This window comes from Otolemur garnettii, unplaced genomic scaffold (genome assembly GCF_000181295.1).
Source record: "Otolemur garnettii isolate 467f Iridium unplaced genomic scaffold, OtoGar3 scaffold00056, whole genome shotgun sequence".
Lineage (NCBI taxonomy): Eukaryota > Metazoa > Chordata > Mammalia > Primates > Galagidae > Otolemur > Otolemur garnettii.
Genome location: NW_003852451.1, coordinates 2,066,111 through 2,083,825, shown reverse-complemented (window position 1 = coordinate 2,083,825; position 17,715 = coordinate 2,066,111). Strand labels below are relative to the sequence as shown.

Below are 17,715 nucleotides of genomic sequence, written 5' to 3'. Positions count from 1 at the left end.
GAGTGGGGGGAGCCCGTTCCCCTCCACAGACGCTGAGTGGGGGGAGCCCGTTCCCCTCCACAGACACTGGGTGTGGGGAGCCCGTTCCCCTCCACAGACGCTGAGTGGGGGGAGCTCATTCCTGCTCCACCTGCTCGCACTGTGCCAGGCGTGCGAATTCCAGCTCTAGCTGCAGCAGGAGGGGAGCTCACATAAAAATAAACATAAGACCTAAATGTGGGTGAGAGAGCAGCCTTCACAGAAGGGCTAGAAGCAGCCTTGGGAGTGGCAACCAAAGGAGAAAAGGGGGCGGGGAGAAGCGTCTCAGGGTGAAGGATAAATTAAATAGCAGGTGCACTGGCCAGAGAGCTGCTGGGGGAGTCGGCACCATGGAGAGGCAAAGGGGGCAGAGAGGAGTGGTGGGAGAGCTGCTGAGGGTGCCCGAAGATGGGGAGCAAGATGTGTATGGACACGGGCAGGGACTGTGAGACAGGAACACAGCACGTGACACACATACTCTCCAGCCAGGGCCATCACACAGATGGTCTCCACTTGAAATTACTCTCAACGACTTCCAGTGATTTACTACATGCCGGATAGCTTACTTGACGGTGACGGTGTGTGTGTGTTTTCCATATGAGTATTTAAAACACAAATATGTGGACAGGAGCTAAGTCTGTAAAATAATTGCCTTTATTTAGAAACCCAGACTCTGTAAGTTCTAAGAGACGTCGACTTCAGTCTAGCTTTTCAGTTGGCTTGTTGGCTGTTTGTGAAACGTGTGGTGTTAGAAGTTTAAATGTTTACCCATTTGTAAAATTAGGTGTTAGAGCACATTATTTTTAAGTAGTCTTCCAACTCTTAAAAACATCTACACAATTAAGGGTAAGTCTCTGATTCCAGTGAAGTCTCATTGGCTGATTGCTCTTCTACACTGTTTGTATCTAAATTTAGATTAACTGACATCTTCACGCACACTCTCAATGTCTACAGATAAGATGGACTAAAATTTGTTAGAGCAGAAAATGTACATACAAAGGGAAATCGTATAATATCTGCTGAAGTAGTTGAGAATAATCAGTGGTCACCCTGAGGCGTCTTCGAGTCAAACTCTTGTACCCGTATTTTCTGAGTTCACCCCACCAACCAGCACGTTCACATCTTTGTCTGTGTCTCTTCTTCCTCCCCTGGGTTTGACTGTGTTGGAGAAAGTGGTTCCGCCGTGTTCTTGTACTCCAGATACTCGACAATTAAATAAGCCACCATGGTCAGAATCAGGACTCCCAGGAGAATGTAGAGTTTGATGTAGACACACAGAAACTTGCTGTACCCGAAGGCGATGACGAATCCCAGTGCTTCCCACAGGCGGTAGTTGGAGAAGGCGGCCTCCTTGTTGTCCTCAAAGAGCACGCCGAACAGAGCTGCAACAGAGATGGGCGGGCGTGAGGCGGGGTCTCAGCTCCTGCCACTGTGGCCGAAGGGAGCACTGCTCCCCACTGCCCGGTTCTCTCCACAAAATCAGGGCCTCTTTTATTTAAAAAAAAAAAAAAAAGGCAAAATCAGAATTCTTTCCCTATGAGTTATAATAAGTCAGGTGGAACCATCTACCTGGCAGGGAGGAACTGTCACCACCATAAGAAACATGGAACCCATGAACATTGCACAGAAGGAGCCTGGCCACCTGCACTGTGAGTGTGGAGAGCAGAGCCCAGAGGCAACCGGCGCCACAGGAGGTGGCTCCCTGGCAGCCAGGAGCCAAGGAAACCAGAGTACGGATCGGATTGTGCTGGTAAAACACTCAGGGAACTCGCTGGAGACTGGTACAACAGCCCAGCAGATAAGTGATTCCCGTCTAGGAATTTCTGGACAACCCCCACAGAGAGCTGGGATTCCTGCTGTTGGAGTTTTTTTTTCCTATTAGAGACAACCTTCCCACCTGTGCCTCCCCCAGGACAGGTCCCACCTGCACCTCCCCCAGGACAGGTCCCACCTGCACCTCCCCCAGGACAGGTCCCACCTGTGCTTCCCTCAGGACAGGTCCCACCTGTGCCTCCTCCAGGACAGGTCCCACCTGCGCCTCCCCCAGGACAGGTCCCACCTGTGCCTCCCCCAGGGTGGCACTGACCTAACTAGCTGAACCTACTACTGGCAACCCTCACATAGGGGATTGCCTGAAGCTTGGGGGAGAAATAACCTACCTGTGCTATGGGGAGTCATGTTCCCCTGAATTCACACAGAGTTACAGCCTCAGCCCCAGACCCTCAGAACATGGCCGTGTTTGGAGACGGGGTCTTTGCAGAGGTGACTGAGATATAACAGGTTGGGGGCCAGGCCCTAGTACAGCGTGAGGAAAGAGGAGGGAGCTGGCAACAGCAGGACATGTGTGCTGGGGCAGCAGCTGGGGTCCCCACAGGCTGGCTCCCACCTTGTGGCAGAGGCCTGGCTTTGCCATGTGATCTCCTGTGGGCCAGCTACGGGCCACCCCTGAGGGGACAAGGGGCACCTGAGATTTATCTACAGCATGTCCTTCTGGGCTGGCCCTGGTGCGGTGGCCACCCCAACGTCCTCTTCACAAGCTGAGCTAAGCTGTCAGAGACGGGAGACAACCAAGTCCAGGTGTGCTGAGATCCCAACAGCACCCAGGGCTTGAACCTGGCTCTGCAGGGTGCAGTTTCCCCAAAGGATTACAGATCTTAAGCTCAGAGGGGCCCTGGGACAGTGGCTGTTTCTTTTAATTTTTAAAATTCCATATTCCTGGCAGAGTGAAAGGCACAGACAAGGCCCACCCAGATCGGAAGAGTGTCAGGGGGAGGTTAGAATGGAGGCCGTGCATGGACCTGTCTATCAGTGGCCACAGGGAGGGGAGAACAGTCTGAGGTTGGTAGAGTGCAGAAGGGGCTTCGTGGCACTTGGTCCCCAATAGGCCACCTCCCTTGGGAGGGCCTCTGAGGAGGTGGTGTGGTCCCTCTAAGGCAGAGGTGATGTCACTGAGAGAATCGCTGCCCTGGGCAGCGACAGGGCAAAGGTGCGTTTTGGACCTGATGGTGTGCATCTTCCTTTCAGGCATTGTCGTGTGAGGGTTGCTATGGCAACTGCACCATCCTTCCCTAGATGTCCCAGCATATAAATGGCAGGCAAGTTGCTGGCACAGACATGCCCTGCAAAGGCTGAGGAATCTGGGGTCCCAGGGAAGGAAATTCCAGAATTCTGCCCCAGGAAGGAAGGGTCAGGTGGTTAAGTCAACTGATCCGAGTCTGAGCTGGACAAATTTCACTGAATCTTGTTCAGTCCCATTAATATCAGGAGAGTATATGGCCCACATATTTTCTTAAAAGAAAACCACATATTCAGGGAAAATAGAAATCCAATTTGCTATTTAGAAAATCAAAAATGGGCTCAGCGCCTGTGGCTCAAGCGGCTAAGGCGCCAGCCACATACACCTGAGCTGGCGGGTTCGAATCCAGCTGGGGCCTGCCAAACAACAATGATGGCTGCAACCAAAAAATAGCCGAGCATTGCCTGTAGTCCCAGCTACTCGGGAGGCAGAGGCAGGAGACTCGCCTGAGCCCAGGAGTTGGAGGTTGCTGTGAGCTGTGATGCCACGGCACTCTACCCAGGGGGACAGCTTGAGGCTCTGTCTCAAAAAAAAAAAAGAAAAGAAAAAATGAGTAATTGCCGTTCTTGAGATGTGGACATGGCTACACAAAACTTCCTTCCTTTGTTTTTTTTTTTTTGTTATAGAGAATCGACTTTGCTGACTTTCCATTCTGCAGGGTGGCAAATTCTGAGAGCTGGGTGGGGGAATTCTGTATTAGTCACTCCTGGCAGGGGTGACCGGGAGTGCAGATTCCTCAGGAAATTTTCAAGGATGTGAGAATATTTCCCCAACAACTGTTCTGTTTTTGAAAAAAATTGACTTTTACCTGTACAAAAGCACAGAATTTCATCCCTTCATCAAAGGGAGTCTTTGTTTAAGTTGGTCATTGGACTTGAACTTCATGTATTTATTGGACCAACGGTAACTTTCCTCACAATTTGGATAAAGACTTTGCCCAAGTATCTTGAGTCCTTATAAAGGAAGGGAGAGGGAAGGCAATTAGTTCTATGTCTCAGGGAGGACGAAAGCCATTTTTTACTGCATCCCTTTTAAAAATCAAGGGAGTTGCTGTATGGAATATTGGGGTAAATAGCCTGGCATCGGTCTGTTTTGACGTGTATGCTTTTTTAAATTCCACAGAGTTCAGAGATGTCCCTTTCATTCTAGCAGCAGGAGGCACATGCTGTGGGGTGCTCAGTAAAACTTGGGGCCTGTCCTGCATCTGGGGGACGTCAGGACAGACTGTCTGGTGATGACGCAGTTCCCACAGGTTCCGTGATGCACCATTTGTTTGTAATTGTGGGCTGCCCACATGGCCCCATGAGTTCCCCTTCATCTGCCCTCCAGGAAGTCAGTATCTGTTCTGAGAAGCAATGTCACAGCCTGACCTCCAGAGAGTTCCAATCTTTCCCTCCAGGCCTTTGACCTTGAGCTAGACAAGCCAGGCTCAGAGCCAAAGATAAACACCGGTTGAAACAGAACCTCACTGAAGCCACCTATATACTGGGGCAGGAGAAGAGACCCAGAAACACAGCTGCTAAATCCAGCAGTAGAGGTTTGTCCACAGGCCAGAGCTCAGCTTTGAGATAAATAAATGGTATAGAAGGGAGCGGCCTGGAGTGCTGCTCTGTGAAGGGAGCGGCCTGGAGCGCTGCTCCGTGACTGTGGAGACGTCTGGGTGCGGCGTCTGGGCCCCCTCCGAACAACACGGACCTGTCCCAGTCAGTCAGGGGACTTGTTTTACCCATTTTGGGTGCCAAGTGTTTTCTGGACTGGGGCAGTTTGGTGACATCCTCTTGGAGGGAAGAGGATCCCTTCTGAGAGCACCCTGGATCTCATCTCAGACCCCTGGGCCTTAAGTGAGGTCTCTTTCCATACTAGTTCCACATCTGCCATCCTCACCATGAATGAAGCACACAGCTCTGACCACTGTCCTCCCCACCCTACCCCAGCTTCCACCCTCCTTCTCTCATAAGCCTGCCTAAACTCCCTCAGCTCATCTCACTGCAGAGAACACAGCCAGCCAGACTGTCCACTCACGCGCTTCCTCCCTGCGGGTTCCTGCCACCGCCAGCACCTTTCATGGCTTGGCTGCTGCTCCCTCACCCTGCCTTGCACCTCATCCTGGGAGTTTCCTGGCACTGGCTCTGCCACCACTGTGGGAACATCGGCCACTCCTGGCAAGCAGGCCTCCCCATCACGCCAAGGGCCTGTACTCTGCGTCAGCAGCCCCCACCTCCAGCACCATGCCCTGGACCTTGTCATCTCTGCCTGGGACTCCAGTTGTCTGCCAGGCCACCAGCTGGACCTCACACTTCCAACATGACTTCCTGTCCTATCTCCCCACCTCCTCCAAGACAGGGAGGCTGCACATCTCCCGAGATGGACCGCCTGCCTTCTGAGTTTACTGCCTTTGTTCCACCCCTCTGTGGAGACTCAGCTGACGGCACACACTCCTGCCTCTGGCCCGTGTGGCCACCAAGCCCCCTGAGGGAACCATGCCACCCTGGACACACACACCTGCTCCTCTCTGGCCAGGTTCCGTTCACCCTCCAGCAGCTGCCCCAGGCCTCACCCCGGTGTGCTGTTAGCGTCACCTCGGGGGGACTGCAGGACCCTCAGTCATGTGGGCCTGACCTGAGCCCTCAGGGCTCAATTCTTAGCCTCACTATATCCGGCCATCAGATCAGTTCCTGCTCTCTGCCTCTCCCGCCCAGCCTCCTCATGCTGTGGTCAGGGCAGTGCCTTCCCGCAGGGCTGCTTGAGTGGACACTTTTATTCAGAGGACTCCAGTGCCCCTGTTCCTCAGTAAGTGCCTAGTAGGTGCTGTCTGCTGTGGTCACCCTTGACTCACTCCACGGGAAAGTTCACTTCATCAGATGAATGATATTAACTCCCTTCCCCATGGCAAGAGAGCGTCCCGCTTGTCCTGCAGGGGACTTCATTCTGCTTAGTCCCCACAGGGCAGTCCTCCTCCTCCTGAGGGTACCTCCACTTCTTTCTCAAAGCAGGATCCTCCACTGCTGGCTGTTCTCCCTCCTGCAGTCAAGATGCCAAGCCTGGCCCTGAGGGCCCCCGGTGTTGTGGGTGCCTCCCTCCGGGCCTCGTAGCCATGTGCTCCTTCCTGCCCCGTGGCCTATTTCTTCTCCATGGTCTGTGCAGCTGTGGGACCCTCATTTTGGTCCCTTTGCCTGTCCCTGAGTTATGCAGTGATTTTCCCGGGTCAGGGAGCCCCAGAGTGTCACAAGGCTACCCATCACTCCTCAGTGGAAATGCTGACCCCTTCCCAGGCAAGCCAGCTCTGCACGCCCAGGCCCGGCCTGTCTCTCCTCCACAGTCCCTCTGTGCTGCTGAACTCAGGAGAAACCCCAGGACGAGCCTGCCATGCCCTCCCCTGCCGGCTTCCACACTGCACTCCTAGGAAACCTGCTGCTGTTCCCGCAGCCCTGGAGCATCCTGCAGGACGCTGATCCTAGCAACCTGTGGCACGGTCGGGTCCAGGTCTACTGTGCCCAGCCCCTACCTGAGAGTGCCTTGCAGGGCCCACACCCTCGGCCCCACACCTGGTACCTGGAGACAGGTGTCTCTGCTCAGTAAGGCTCTGACCAGTGCTGACAGTCATGTAAGGACAGGCCCTGTGCCAGGCTGGACAAGGTTTCCCTGAGGAGAACCTGCCACACGGCGGTCCTCTTTATATCACAGACCTGAGGATGCTCAGAGACAGCAGCACTGACCGGAGGAGGACGCTGGCCCCTCTTTCTGTTTCCCACTCACCTGCCCGGGCTGGGCACGTCCGACATGGGCTCTGCAGCCCTGCTCAGCCCTCTGCAGTGGGCGGCCAGCTGGGGAGACCTGCGAAGGAGAGGTGACCATGCCGAGCACTCACCATTGTTCTGTGTCTGCCAGACAGCGTCTGCCACGCCCCACAGGCTGGGGAACAGGAAAAACAAGGGCACCTGGTTCTGGTGAGGCTCCCACAGCAGGAGGGCAATGGCACAGGAAAACTGGGTGCCTGCACCTAGAGGAAGAGGGGAAGCCCGAAGCCATGAGTGCTGTGGCCCCGCTGCTCAGCAGGGTCAACTGTGCTGGCAGGTCGAACCCTTCCACACTTGCCTCCTGCTTAATGACTTTCCTTAAAGTGCCCCCAAAGTGGTCTCTTCAGGGGACGCCAATGCTTGCTTGTGAGCTGACTGTGTGTACACTGCCATCTGCCCTGTGGGGCATGACCCAGCCTGGCAGGCCACAAGGGTGGCCTCTGGGAGTGGAGGGACAGCTACCTTGTATGGCCTGTGGGACCCCCTGAGCTGTGAGAACTCACATATGCTGAGAAAGGAAGGGCCTTGCATCCGGGCAGAGCTGGGGGACCCAGCGCCTGTGGAGAGGCTGTAAGGGACAGGGCTGGCCACTTCTCCACAGGGTCTTCTGGACAGAGTGGGGACTACCCGGGCAGGGGATTCCTGTGCTCCCACTTGTGGCCTAATGGCCAGCAGGCACTGTGGTGTCTCTAACTGTGGGGACATCTGTTACCTCCCCACACGGTGGAGGAGCAGAAAGCACAGGGTCTCTGGAGATAGGAAGATGGTTTGGCCTATGCTCCCTGAGACTGAGTGGCCCCTGGCAAGTCACTTTATCTCTCTCTGTCCCCTAGTCTGCTCACCCATCATGTGGGCACCTCATAGGCACGGATAGCTGTTCCCTGTCTCTCCTCCCAGGAAGAGTGGAGAGGGTCCAAGTGCAGGATGGAGCCCAGCAGCTGCACAGGCCCCTCTTATCTGACACATTACTAGATGAGTGTGAACAAAGCTGCCTCAGCGGAGGTGGGGCCCCCAGGGCAGATGGCAGTGTACACACAGCCCCCAGGACTGGCTTGGGGTCCCTTGTTTGTGCCTCCACAAGACCCCACAGGGCCCCACCTGTTCTCTGGCTACATTGTGCAGGTGCCTGTGTGGGAAGTGTGTCGCCGGCAGGAGTGACACCTGTGCTGTGGGAGGCCTCCCTGTGGGGTGGGGTCATGCTGCCCTCTCAGCCTCCCCCGGCCCCTGTGCCGCGTGGCCACCTACCCAGCATGTAAAGGGCCATCCTGCCCGTGTACTGGGACAACTTCCCGTACAGCAGGGAGCACAGTGAGTCGGCGGCTGCGAAGCAGATCATCACGTAGCCCACGAACTGGATGCCCAGGGCACAGGTGACATAGGACTGCAGGGACGAAGGGCTGTGTCAAGCACAATCCTGGCTCCTCCGGGACCCACATGCAGCCCCCCAGGAGCCACTGCAGATGTGCCAATGTGGCCCACAGCCTCAGGGCCAGAGGACAATGCTGGTATTTGCAAGAAAATTCTCTCTGGGCAAAGGATTTGGACGCATTTGGACTAAATCCCTCCCTGCCTCCCTGCCCCAGGTCCTGACATGTGTGCTGTTTCAAGCAGAGGCTGACGTGGACTTGCTAGACAGTCTGGCCATGTCCTTCTAGGCCTGATAACAGTCTGAAGTACATGGAGAAAAATGCAGACGAGTTCTTCAAGAGACCAGAAGATAGAAAAGCGTCAGACCCCCTGGCCACTGCAGCAAGTGGCTGGGCAGCCCTTCTCACTCACACCAACATGCTGCTGTCACTGGTGGGGGTGGAAAACAGGGCACAGAGGGGCTGGGATGGACCAGACCGTGACTACAGGGCAGAGGGGCTGGGATGGACCAGGCCGTGACTACAGGGCAGAGGGGCTGGGATGGACTGGGCCGTGACTACAGGGCAGAGGGGCTGGGATGGACCAGACCGTGACTACAGGGCAGAGGGGCTGGGATGGACCGGGCCGTGACTGCAGGGCAGAGGGGCTGGGATGGACCAGGCCATGACTACAGGGCAGAGGGGCTGGGATGGACTGGGCCGTGACTGCAACCACATGTGGGGCATAACAAGTCTAATGGGGAGGGGAGGGTGTCTGAAGCAATGAATGGACTTTTTTGTCATCTTGTTTATAGTGTTCTGAAACCGGGAGACACCCCATCAGGACTGTCCTGGAAGTGGCATTGCCAGGTAACGTCCAGGCCCTGGCTATGGCAGGGTCACGCTCACACCAAGGGATGTGTGACTCGGCCTGCGTGTTCCTGCCAAATTGGTGGCACCAACTGGGAGGGAGTCATGTGTGGAGGAGCCAGGGAGCATCCTCCATCCGGGGGGTTTCACCTGGGAGGGCAGCCCCCTGGGACACAGGCAGCTGCCCAGACTAAGCCTGGCTCTTGACGACGTCTGCCTACCTCCTGTCCTCTCGGCTCTCACCTACTGAGAGGTGGGGTTTTGGACAAAGCTTCACTATAGGGCCACTTCTGAGCATCCGGAGGGCTCTTCAGATAGGATACCACCCTGACAGGCAAACCAGCAAGAGGCCTCTGCAGGGAGCCATGTGTCACTCTGAGTATGCCAACCCCTGGGGTCAGCCGTCACTGAGTGCCTAGCATACTTACACATGTTGTGGTTGGCACAGAAGGACAAGGCCTGAGAAGGGGGGTGGACAGGGAGAAAGAAGAGGGGTGGACAAGGAGACAGAGCCTGGACAGAATGGTGCTTTCTAGATTGTAAGGCTTTGAAAACTAGAAGATGAGGAAGGTCAGCATTATTCATAGACTTAATGTCTCTTCCTATTTTTGAGCTCTAATGTGAGGACATAAGGTGAGATCCAGGCAAGCCTATAATGTTAGGACATAAGGTGAGATCCAGGCAAGCCTAACAGACGAATGTTCTGAGGTGAGTCAACAATAGCTGACTGTTTGATAGCTCTGGCCCTTTCCTGGGTAAGGAGATAAGGAGTCACTTGGAAGCTGGCACCTTGAGTCATAAAACTCAGCGGCTACAGGGCTGAGCACACAGGAGTCCTTTTCTCCCCAGCCTGGGCCCGGGGAGGGTGGCTGGAGACACTGCTGCCCATGCAGGTGCAGACATGGGCATGGCAGTGGCACCAGGCATGGCCCACTAGGGTCTCGCTTTCTCTCGTACCCTTGTGTATTCACCAGAGAGGAATCCCTGCTGTAACCCACTGTACAGTGGTAGCAGGACCAGGAGGCGCAGGCGTCTGTCTCTAAATAGCTTGAAAGTTGACAGCAAAGTCGACCAGAAAGGTAGCTGCTTTTTCCCTGAACAATTCTGTTGATCGTCTTGTAAGGGTTCGAGAAATACAGCTATCAGCAGGATGGCCAGGATGCCACTTCCTGGGGAGACAGAAAACAGATGCTTCAGTGCACGGGACTGACCTGGGAGGGCCTGTCCTCCTCTTGAGAGGCAGGGCTCATGAAAGCCTGGGTCTGAGGTGGTAACAGGCACATAGGGCTAAATGACCTGGATGTCAGGGTGTGTGATGGATACAGGACTCCCAGGCTTTCATAAGAGACCTGCCCACATAGATAGGTCAGTATTGTCTTCACTTTTTAAAATACAGAAAACCAGAGAGAGACCCCAGACATTCTCAATGTCCTTAATCACTGACTATGTTCCTCACATTCTAAACCTCAGAGCAATTTCTACGCATGGCCAGCCTCCATTTCAGGGTGACAGGTCCCCTAGTGGTGCCTTTGCTGCACTTTTCATTTGCCCCAAACCTATTTGTCTGGAAGTTCTTCAGTAGGAACCAGTTAAAGACACCAAGGTGTATCCCAGCTGCAGGGGAGCATTGTGCATTCAAGGGAATAAGAAAGGAAGCTCTTCACACACTGAGCTAGAGAAGTCCCCAATACAGGCAGTAGAAAGGATGAGGCAGACCAGGTGTGGAGCTGTGTGCAGAGCCGTGTGCAGAGCCATGCAGAGCAGGTGCAGAGTGGTGTGCAGAGCCATGTGCAGAGCAGGTGCAGAGCAGGTACAGAGCCATGTGCAGAGCAGGTGCAGAGCAGGTACAGAGCCATGTGCAGAGCAGGTGCAGAGCCGTGTGCAGAGCTATGTGCAGAGCAGGTGCAGAGCCGTGTGCAGAGCCATGTGCAGAGCAGGCGCAGAGCCCTGTGCAGAGCTATGTGCAGAGCAGGTGCAGAGCAGGTACAGAGCCATGTGCAGAGCAGGTGCAGAGCCCTGGGCAGAGCTGTCAGAGCAGGTGCAGAGCTGTGTGCAGAGCTATGTGCAGAGCAGGTGCAGAGCCCTGTGCAGAGCTGTCAGAGCAGAGCCCTGTGCAGAGCTATGTGCAGAGCAGGTGCAGAGCCCTGGGCAGAGCTGTCAGAGCAGGTGCAGAGCTGTGTGCAGAGCCATGTGCAGAGCAGGTGCAGAGCCCTGTGCAGAGCTATGTGCAGAGCAGGTGCAGAGCAAGTACAGAGCCATGTGCAGAGCAGGTGCAGAGCCCTGTGCAGAGCCATGTGCAGAGCAGGTGCAGAGCAGGTACAGGGCCATGTGCAGAGCCCTGCACAGAACCATGTGCAGAGCTATGTGAAGAGCAGGTGCAGAGCCCTGTGCAGAGCTGTCAGAGCAGGTGCAGAGCTGTGTGCAGAGCCATGTGCAGAGCAGGTGCAGAGCAGGTACAGAGCCATGTGCAGAGCAGGTGCAGAGCAGGTACAGAGCTATGTGCAGAGCAGGTGCAGAGCCCTGTGCAGAGCCGTCAGAGCAGGTACAGAGCAGGTGCAGAGCTGTCAGAGCAGGTATAGAACTGTGTGCAGAGCCATGCAGAGCAGGTACAGAGCAGGTACAGAGCCCTGTGCAGAGCTGTCAGAGCAGGTACAGAGCAGGTGCAGAGCCCTGTGCAGAGCTATGTGCAGAGCAGGTGCAGAGCAGGTACAGAGCCATGTGCAGAGCAGGTGCAGAGCCCTGGGCACAGCTGTCAGAGCAGGTGCAGAGCCATGTACAGAGCAGGTGCAGAGCAGGTGCAGAGCAGGTACAGAGCAGGTACAGAGCAGGTGCAGAGCCGTGCAGAGCAGGTACAGAGCAGGTACAGAGCCGTGCAGAGCGGGTACAGAGCAGGTGCAGAGCCCTGTGCAGAGCAGGTGCAGAGCCCTGTGCAGAGCAGGTGCAGAGCCCTGTGCAGAGCCATGTGCAGAGCAGGTGCAGAGCGCTTTGCAGAGCTATGTGCAGAGCAGGTGCAGAGCCCTGGGCAGAGCTGTCAGAGCAGGTGCAGAGCCATGTGCAGAGCCAGGTGCAGAGCAGGTGCAGAGCAGGTGCAGAGCCCTGTGCAGAGCCAGAGCAGGTACAGAGCAGGTGCAGAGCAGGTGCAGAGCAGGTGCAGCGTCTGCAAGGAGGGGGATGTGGAGGTTGGCCTACGCGTGCACTGGTGTGTCCAAGAAGCAAAGCAGACATGGGCTTTCTGTGGGCACAGGCCTGGGGCTGAGGGACAGCATGAGAGGGAGATTTTTCATCCACACTGCCCAAAGGGGGCACCTTTCAAGTCCTTCATGGGGGCCTGAAACTTGGAGTAGCGCCGGTCTTTATACACACTATGTATTCTCAATCTGATGACCCAGACGGCTACTGAGTGACTGGCAAAGGGGACAGTGTGGAGACCGTGTGCCAGCATGAGATTTCATCACACTGCTCAGAACAGTGTGCAACTTAAACGTTATGAATTATTTTTTGCTGAAATTTTCCATTTAATATTTTGAGACTGAAGTCGACTATGGGTAACAGAAACCACAGAAAACGAAACTGGGGTAAGGGGGGGCTATTGTACTTGCGTTTTGAACCAAGCGAATGCATTATAAAAAAGGCTCTTCTGCTGCCTGTTTGACCGTGAGGAGACGTCCTGCATTGCCTCGTGGCTCTAACGATGGAATCTCCGTCTTTACATCACTCACTTTATCACGTGATCCACCTTCTCTCCATGTGGAGAACTCACACCTACTTAGCTGTTGCCACTCGGGGAGGGACTTGTGGGCCCTCTGTGCTCTCTGCGTCACTGCTGTTTCCCCTCCCAACTGCGGGGACAGCACAGCTTCTTTCCAGGCAGCCGGATCCTTCCCCTCCTCACACTGGCCGGGACCTTCCAGAACAGTGTTCAATGACTCATTTCCAACTCTGGCGGCTTAGAGCGGTCTTCCTTTAAAGATGACGTGACCTGTTTTCTTCTTTCTATGTCCCAAGGCTAGCAGGCTCTTGGTGTGACCTGTGAGGGGAGACCTGCTGCATCCCTGTGGCCCAGAATGGCAGGCGTGGGGGTGTTTACGGGAAAGGACAGGTGAAGCCCTTCCCAGTACCCATCTCAGAAAATGCCCTGTCGATGAGTTTCTACCCAGAGGGCTGCTAACGTACTTTTAAGTGTTACTTTTGGCTATCTGGCTACCTGCCCACCTTGGCTAAACACAGCCACCTCCCATTTCATGAAAAATCAACATTTTCAAAAAGTTTATGGGACTCCATGTAAACACCTGACCAGCTCTCCCCATGGTCATCTCGTGGTCACCTTTCTTTTCCTTTAGTCTGATGGGCATGTAAGCTGGTGGTTATTCCCACTTTGAGAGCCACCCTCTAGCTACCTGAAAGACGGCCCCTTCTCCACAGTCCTGCTGTGTGGGCAGCTGAACTGGACACTATGATCCCTGGGACGAGAAGCTACAGGGAGCCCACAAGTTCATGTGTTCAGAGCCCCTACTTTTTATCAGAAATATGTGCATATCCAGAGGTCGCTGACCCAGAGCCTTCTGAGGGGACACAGACTGGGTGATGCTTTGTGACCAGCAGACTCAGCTCTCAGCAGACTCACTCTGCAGGAGCCTTGGCCATAAGCACATTGCTCGGACACCTGGACACCCGCCCCAGGAGCCTTGGCCATGAGCACGTTGGTCGGACACCCTGGACACCTGCCCTAGGAGATGGCGTGTGCCCGGTCCTTTAGTCTGTTTTTCTCGCTCACTGTATTTTTCTTTTTGGCAAATGGCTTTGTTTTGACAGAAGGGGACATACAGATCCTGCTGGGAGGCCTTGATTGGGATTGGAAGGCTTCTCAGGTCACAGGTGCATGGTCTGGGCTTCACATCACTTCTGGACCTGGACTTTCCTGGGTGGCTGGACTGTGAACTGAGATTGGCCTGCAGCATGGAAGAGCCTCTGGGGCCACCAGAGAGCACATTGTGGGTGTCTGTTGCTAGGCAGGGCACAGCACATGTGGAGGGTGGGGAACTAGGAGGCCTGGAAGCCACAAAGACATTGTTCTATCTGGGCCTGGTGTAGGGAGCTCCTTCCCTTGGAACCTTTCATAGAACACAGTTATCCAGGAGGGTGTAGCTGTGAGTTGACTTGGAACATTGAACACAGCTCTGTTCCATCAGACTTCGGTTGGCAGAGTGCATTCCTGCCTCCTTTGCTCCACTCTGAGCTCACTGACCGTGAGTTTCTGGTCTCAGTTTCTGGACCACAGAGGCTCACATCTTGCTCAGCCCACAGAGTTCAGTTTGCTTAGCCAGCCAAGATGAAGCAGGGTGAAGGGGCCTGAGTGCTGCGGCAGCCTGTGTCCCCTGCATGATGGAGCCCTGCAGCCTGCTGACCTTTGGACCTCCGATCTCCAGCAGGACTTTGGGCTCCACTCCCCAGAGCTGACGTGTACAGACCTTTGCTTTTCAAACACATTCCAAGGCCTTTATGAATTCCAAAATTCAAGAATGACAAAGAGTACATATAAACTTCCCTTGAAATCATTAACAAAACCCCTCTAAATGTGTCTTTTTCAAAGTAGCAATGACCCTTTGAACATAAGAGTTAAATCATAGGTCAGACACTTGTCCTCTCCAGAAAGAAGAATGGGAACAGTGAGCAGATAATCACCCCTCGAGTCAAACATCTGGGAGGAAGAGGGCTCAGTAGAGGTGACACACAAAGCTTGTGAAGCTCTGGGGAGAGCAGAGATGGGGAGACAAGTGTGAGGCCCTTGGGGTCCACACCCCACTGCATCCTGCTGTAGCCCCAGCCACCGGCAAGTGCCTTTGCCCAAAAGAACTAAGAGGAGCCGTGTGGTGACCTGAGACCATTTACTAGGCAGGGAGTGCGTGCTGCGTCACAATCCCCCTCAGGCCTAAGTGGCTGCCGTTTGCTGTGTGAGAGCATAGTTGTCACCAGATTGTGTCCTGCCTGGGAGCCACAGCCCCCCACTTCCACATTTCAGGAGCCCCCGCTGACATACCTTAGTGCCCACCTGGAGGGCAGTGCCACACAGTGCTGGACAGACTCAGAGGTGCTACAGGTCCCCACTACTTCAGCCCCCACATTTTGCAAAGATTTTTCAAATGAAGAAAAAGTGCATTGTGGAAGATGGCCTTTGTCAGCCCGGGAGGGAGCTTGGTTTGCTGTGCCCAGGGCACATACCTGTGTAGATGCCCAGCAGGGTGTAGACCAGCTCCTGGGAGGGCTGATGGGTGCTGTTGCTGGGCCTGGTGGCCATCAGGCAGTCGTTGGCCCCACAGAGCACGAGCTCCTCCTCCGTGATGGTCTCTGTGAATTCGGAGCAAACAGGTGACATGAGGAGATAGGATGCAGACGTCTGTGGGAAGGACAGTGGACACTCTGAGGTCAGTGTCAATAGACCAGGGGTCTCTGCACATGTGAGTAATGCTTGGGCAGGTGTCTATAGACTTGGTTCTAAGATGCCTTGACTGGGAGGAGAGAACCACATCAGTGTCAGGCCAAGACTCAGGGAGGAATAGCAGGAAATAGATGTTGGTTACTTGCCGTATTACTTTCCTGACATAACCAAAATACTTAACGTCTCAAAACTGGTCAAAAAGAAGAAAGCACATAAATTGAGTGTCAGGAATGCTGGGTGCTCCCTCATCTGTAACCAGCTCCCTGACTTTGGGCAGGTATTTCATAACTTTTCTGTTGTTGAAGGCTAGTAAGAGCCCTCTCGTCTGCTAAAAGGATAAAACGTGACCGACTCAAGACTCAGTTAGAGCACACCCAAAACACAGGGCTGGTGTCTTGTTTATACAACACAAAGTTCCTAACACAAGACTTCACAGAATCCTCTAGGCTGGTGAGGGAAGCAGCAAGCAGGAGGTGTTAAGAGGGGAGAGGCCCCACGAGGCTCTCAAATGCTTCCTGGCCTCAAACCCTACGTCCGGTGCTGTGGGAGGATTGGGCTCAGCGGCCCGGCTGCTCTACCTCACACCGGTTGTGACCCAGGGACGGACCTTTACCCCTGTCCCTGGTGTGTCTTTGTGGATCAGGACTCACCCTGGGCTGCCCTTCTTCAGATGCACTTAGCAGTGATGACATCATGGGAGAAGAAGAGAGAAAGTGTTTGGCTACAGAGGTCCCCAAAGGTGGATTTTCCGTAGGCAAGATGGAGGAGCCGGGTGAGGAGACGGAGATAGCCCAGAGCCCCCTCAGGACGCTAAGTGTTTTTTCCACATGGGGAGAGGTTTCCTGCAAGGACTGATGGGATTTTTTCCCTTGGTCCTTAGTTTAACCCTCAACATGGGCATGAAGGACACAGGCACGAGGCAGGGACACACTTACTGCCACATCTGGGCAAGACATAGGTGATTAACCATCCGCCTGTCCCCGTGAGTTAAGGGGGGAAAGGTGGATCGAATTAGTAGGAAAAGAAGCCCAGCAAATCCTAGTTTAAAAAGAACAGTTGTGACTCCATGAATCCAAATTCCTTTGGTGGTTTCCCACACACCTCTTCCCTGGGGCTCCCCTGCCACTGTGGAGGACGTGGGTCTTAAGGCCCACAAGACTGCCCAGCAGACAGCAGCACCGGTGAGTGGGTCACAGGCAATCAAGGGTCACATATGTGGGGCTTCACTCACCAGCCCACATTATGGGATCCAGACAGGTGCATCACTGGAGTCCCAGGTGCCTCAGTGGCCACCACCAGATCCCAGTCTACTTCAGAAAGGTTCCTGGCCCCTCCCTTTTACCTCTGCTGGGCCTCTGGCCAAAGACCAGAGACGAGATCAAGTTGCCCCACACGCCGGACGACTGGAAGATGAGGAAGAAGATGCCAAAGTAGCGGTTCACCACGTCCTTCCTGGGCTTCCCCTCCTTCTTGGCACTCTCGTTCCCCATGACGGTGAGGTAAGTGCACTGTGTGGACCACAGCGGGGCGGCCCCCAGCCCCAGCAGAATGGAGGTGGGGATCAGAGTGTACCTGCGGGCAGAGGGCACCCTCGTGGCACCGCGGACCGGTGGGGAACAAAGCCACACCCCGCCTGCCGCCAGCACTGGCAGGTGTTGGCGTCTGGATTTAGACCCCAACAGACGGGCACACGCGGAGCCATTTCTGGTTTGGTTCTTTTGCTAATGTGAAATTCACATCAGTGAGGTTTCTTGCGTTTGGATGACACTAAAACCACAAGCCAAAGAGCACCAAGGAGATGCACGGCCTTGGCGTTTCTAGCAGCTCCCACAGCTGCTGGGTCCCCTGGCCTCTCTCACAGGGAGTCTGTGAGAAAACTCCAGTTACAGGAAAGGAAGAAGGGGAAGCCTCAACCAGCATGTCCTGAGTTACAGCCCAGTGTCACTAGGGAGGTGCTCCTGGGGACAGGGCAGGCTGAAGGCCTCCAAGCCCGGTCTCTGAGGACCTCAGAAAGGTCCTGCAGGCCAGCCTGGCCATGCCCAGATGCTGCAGGTTGCCTGGTGCTTTTGTCCTGGCCAAGTTTCCGGGAGACTCGCCCCATGTCCGTGTTAGGGAGACTCGCCCTGCGTCTGTGTTGGGGAGACTGGCCCTGCGTCTGTGTTGGGGAGACTC

At 54.8% G+C, this 17,715-nt stretch overlaps 1 protein-coding gene across 3 annotated transcripts in view; it reads right to left on the bottom strand.

The window, feature by feature from the left end:
* Nucleotides 1-650: 650 nt before the first annotated feature.
* The window catches only part of UNC93A (unc-93 homolog A), a 45,411-nt gene continuing 28,346 nt past the window's right edge, over nucleotides 651-17,715 (bottom strand). For 2 of the 3 annotated variants that reach the window (XM_003792372.3, XM_023514648.1), the window contains 6 exons: nucleotides 16,886-17,115; nucleotides 15,327-15,452; nucleotides 10,065-10,276; nucleotides 8,137-8,272; nucleotides 6,963-7,094; nucleotides 651-1,400 (listed from right to left, as the gene is read on the bottom strand). In XM_003792372.3, coding sequence (XP_003792420.1) covers nucleotides 1,135-1,400; nucleotides 6,963-7,094; nucleotides 8,137-8,272; nucleotides 10,065-10,276; nucleotides 15,327-15,452; nucleotides 16,886-17,115 — 1,102 coding nt within the window. In that variant the 3' untranslated portion in view covers nucleotides 651-1,134. The remainder of the gene's footprint in view (nucleotides 1,401-6,962; nucleotides 7,095-8,136; nucleotides 8,273-10,064; nucleotides 10,277-15,326; nucleotides 15,453-16,885; nucleotides 17,116-17,715) is intronic. The other variant, XM_023514649.1, reaches the window with a different exon arrangement.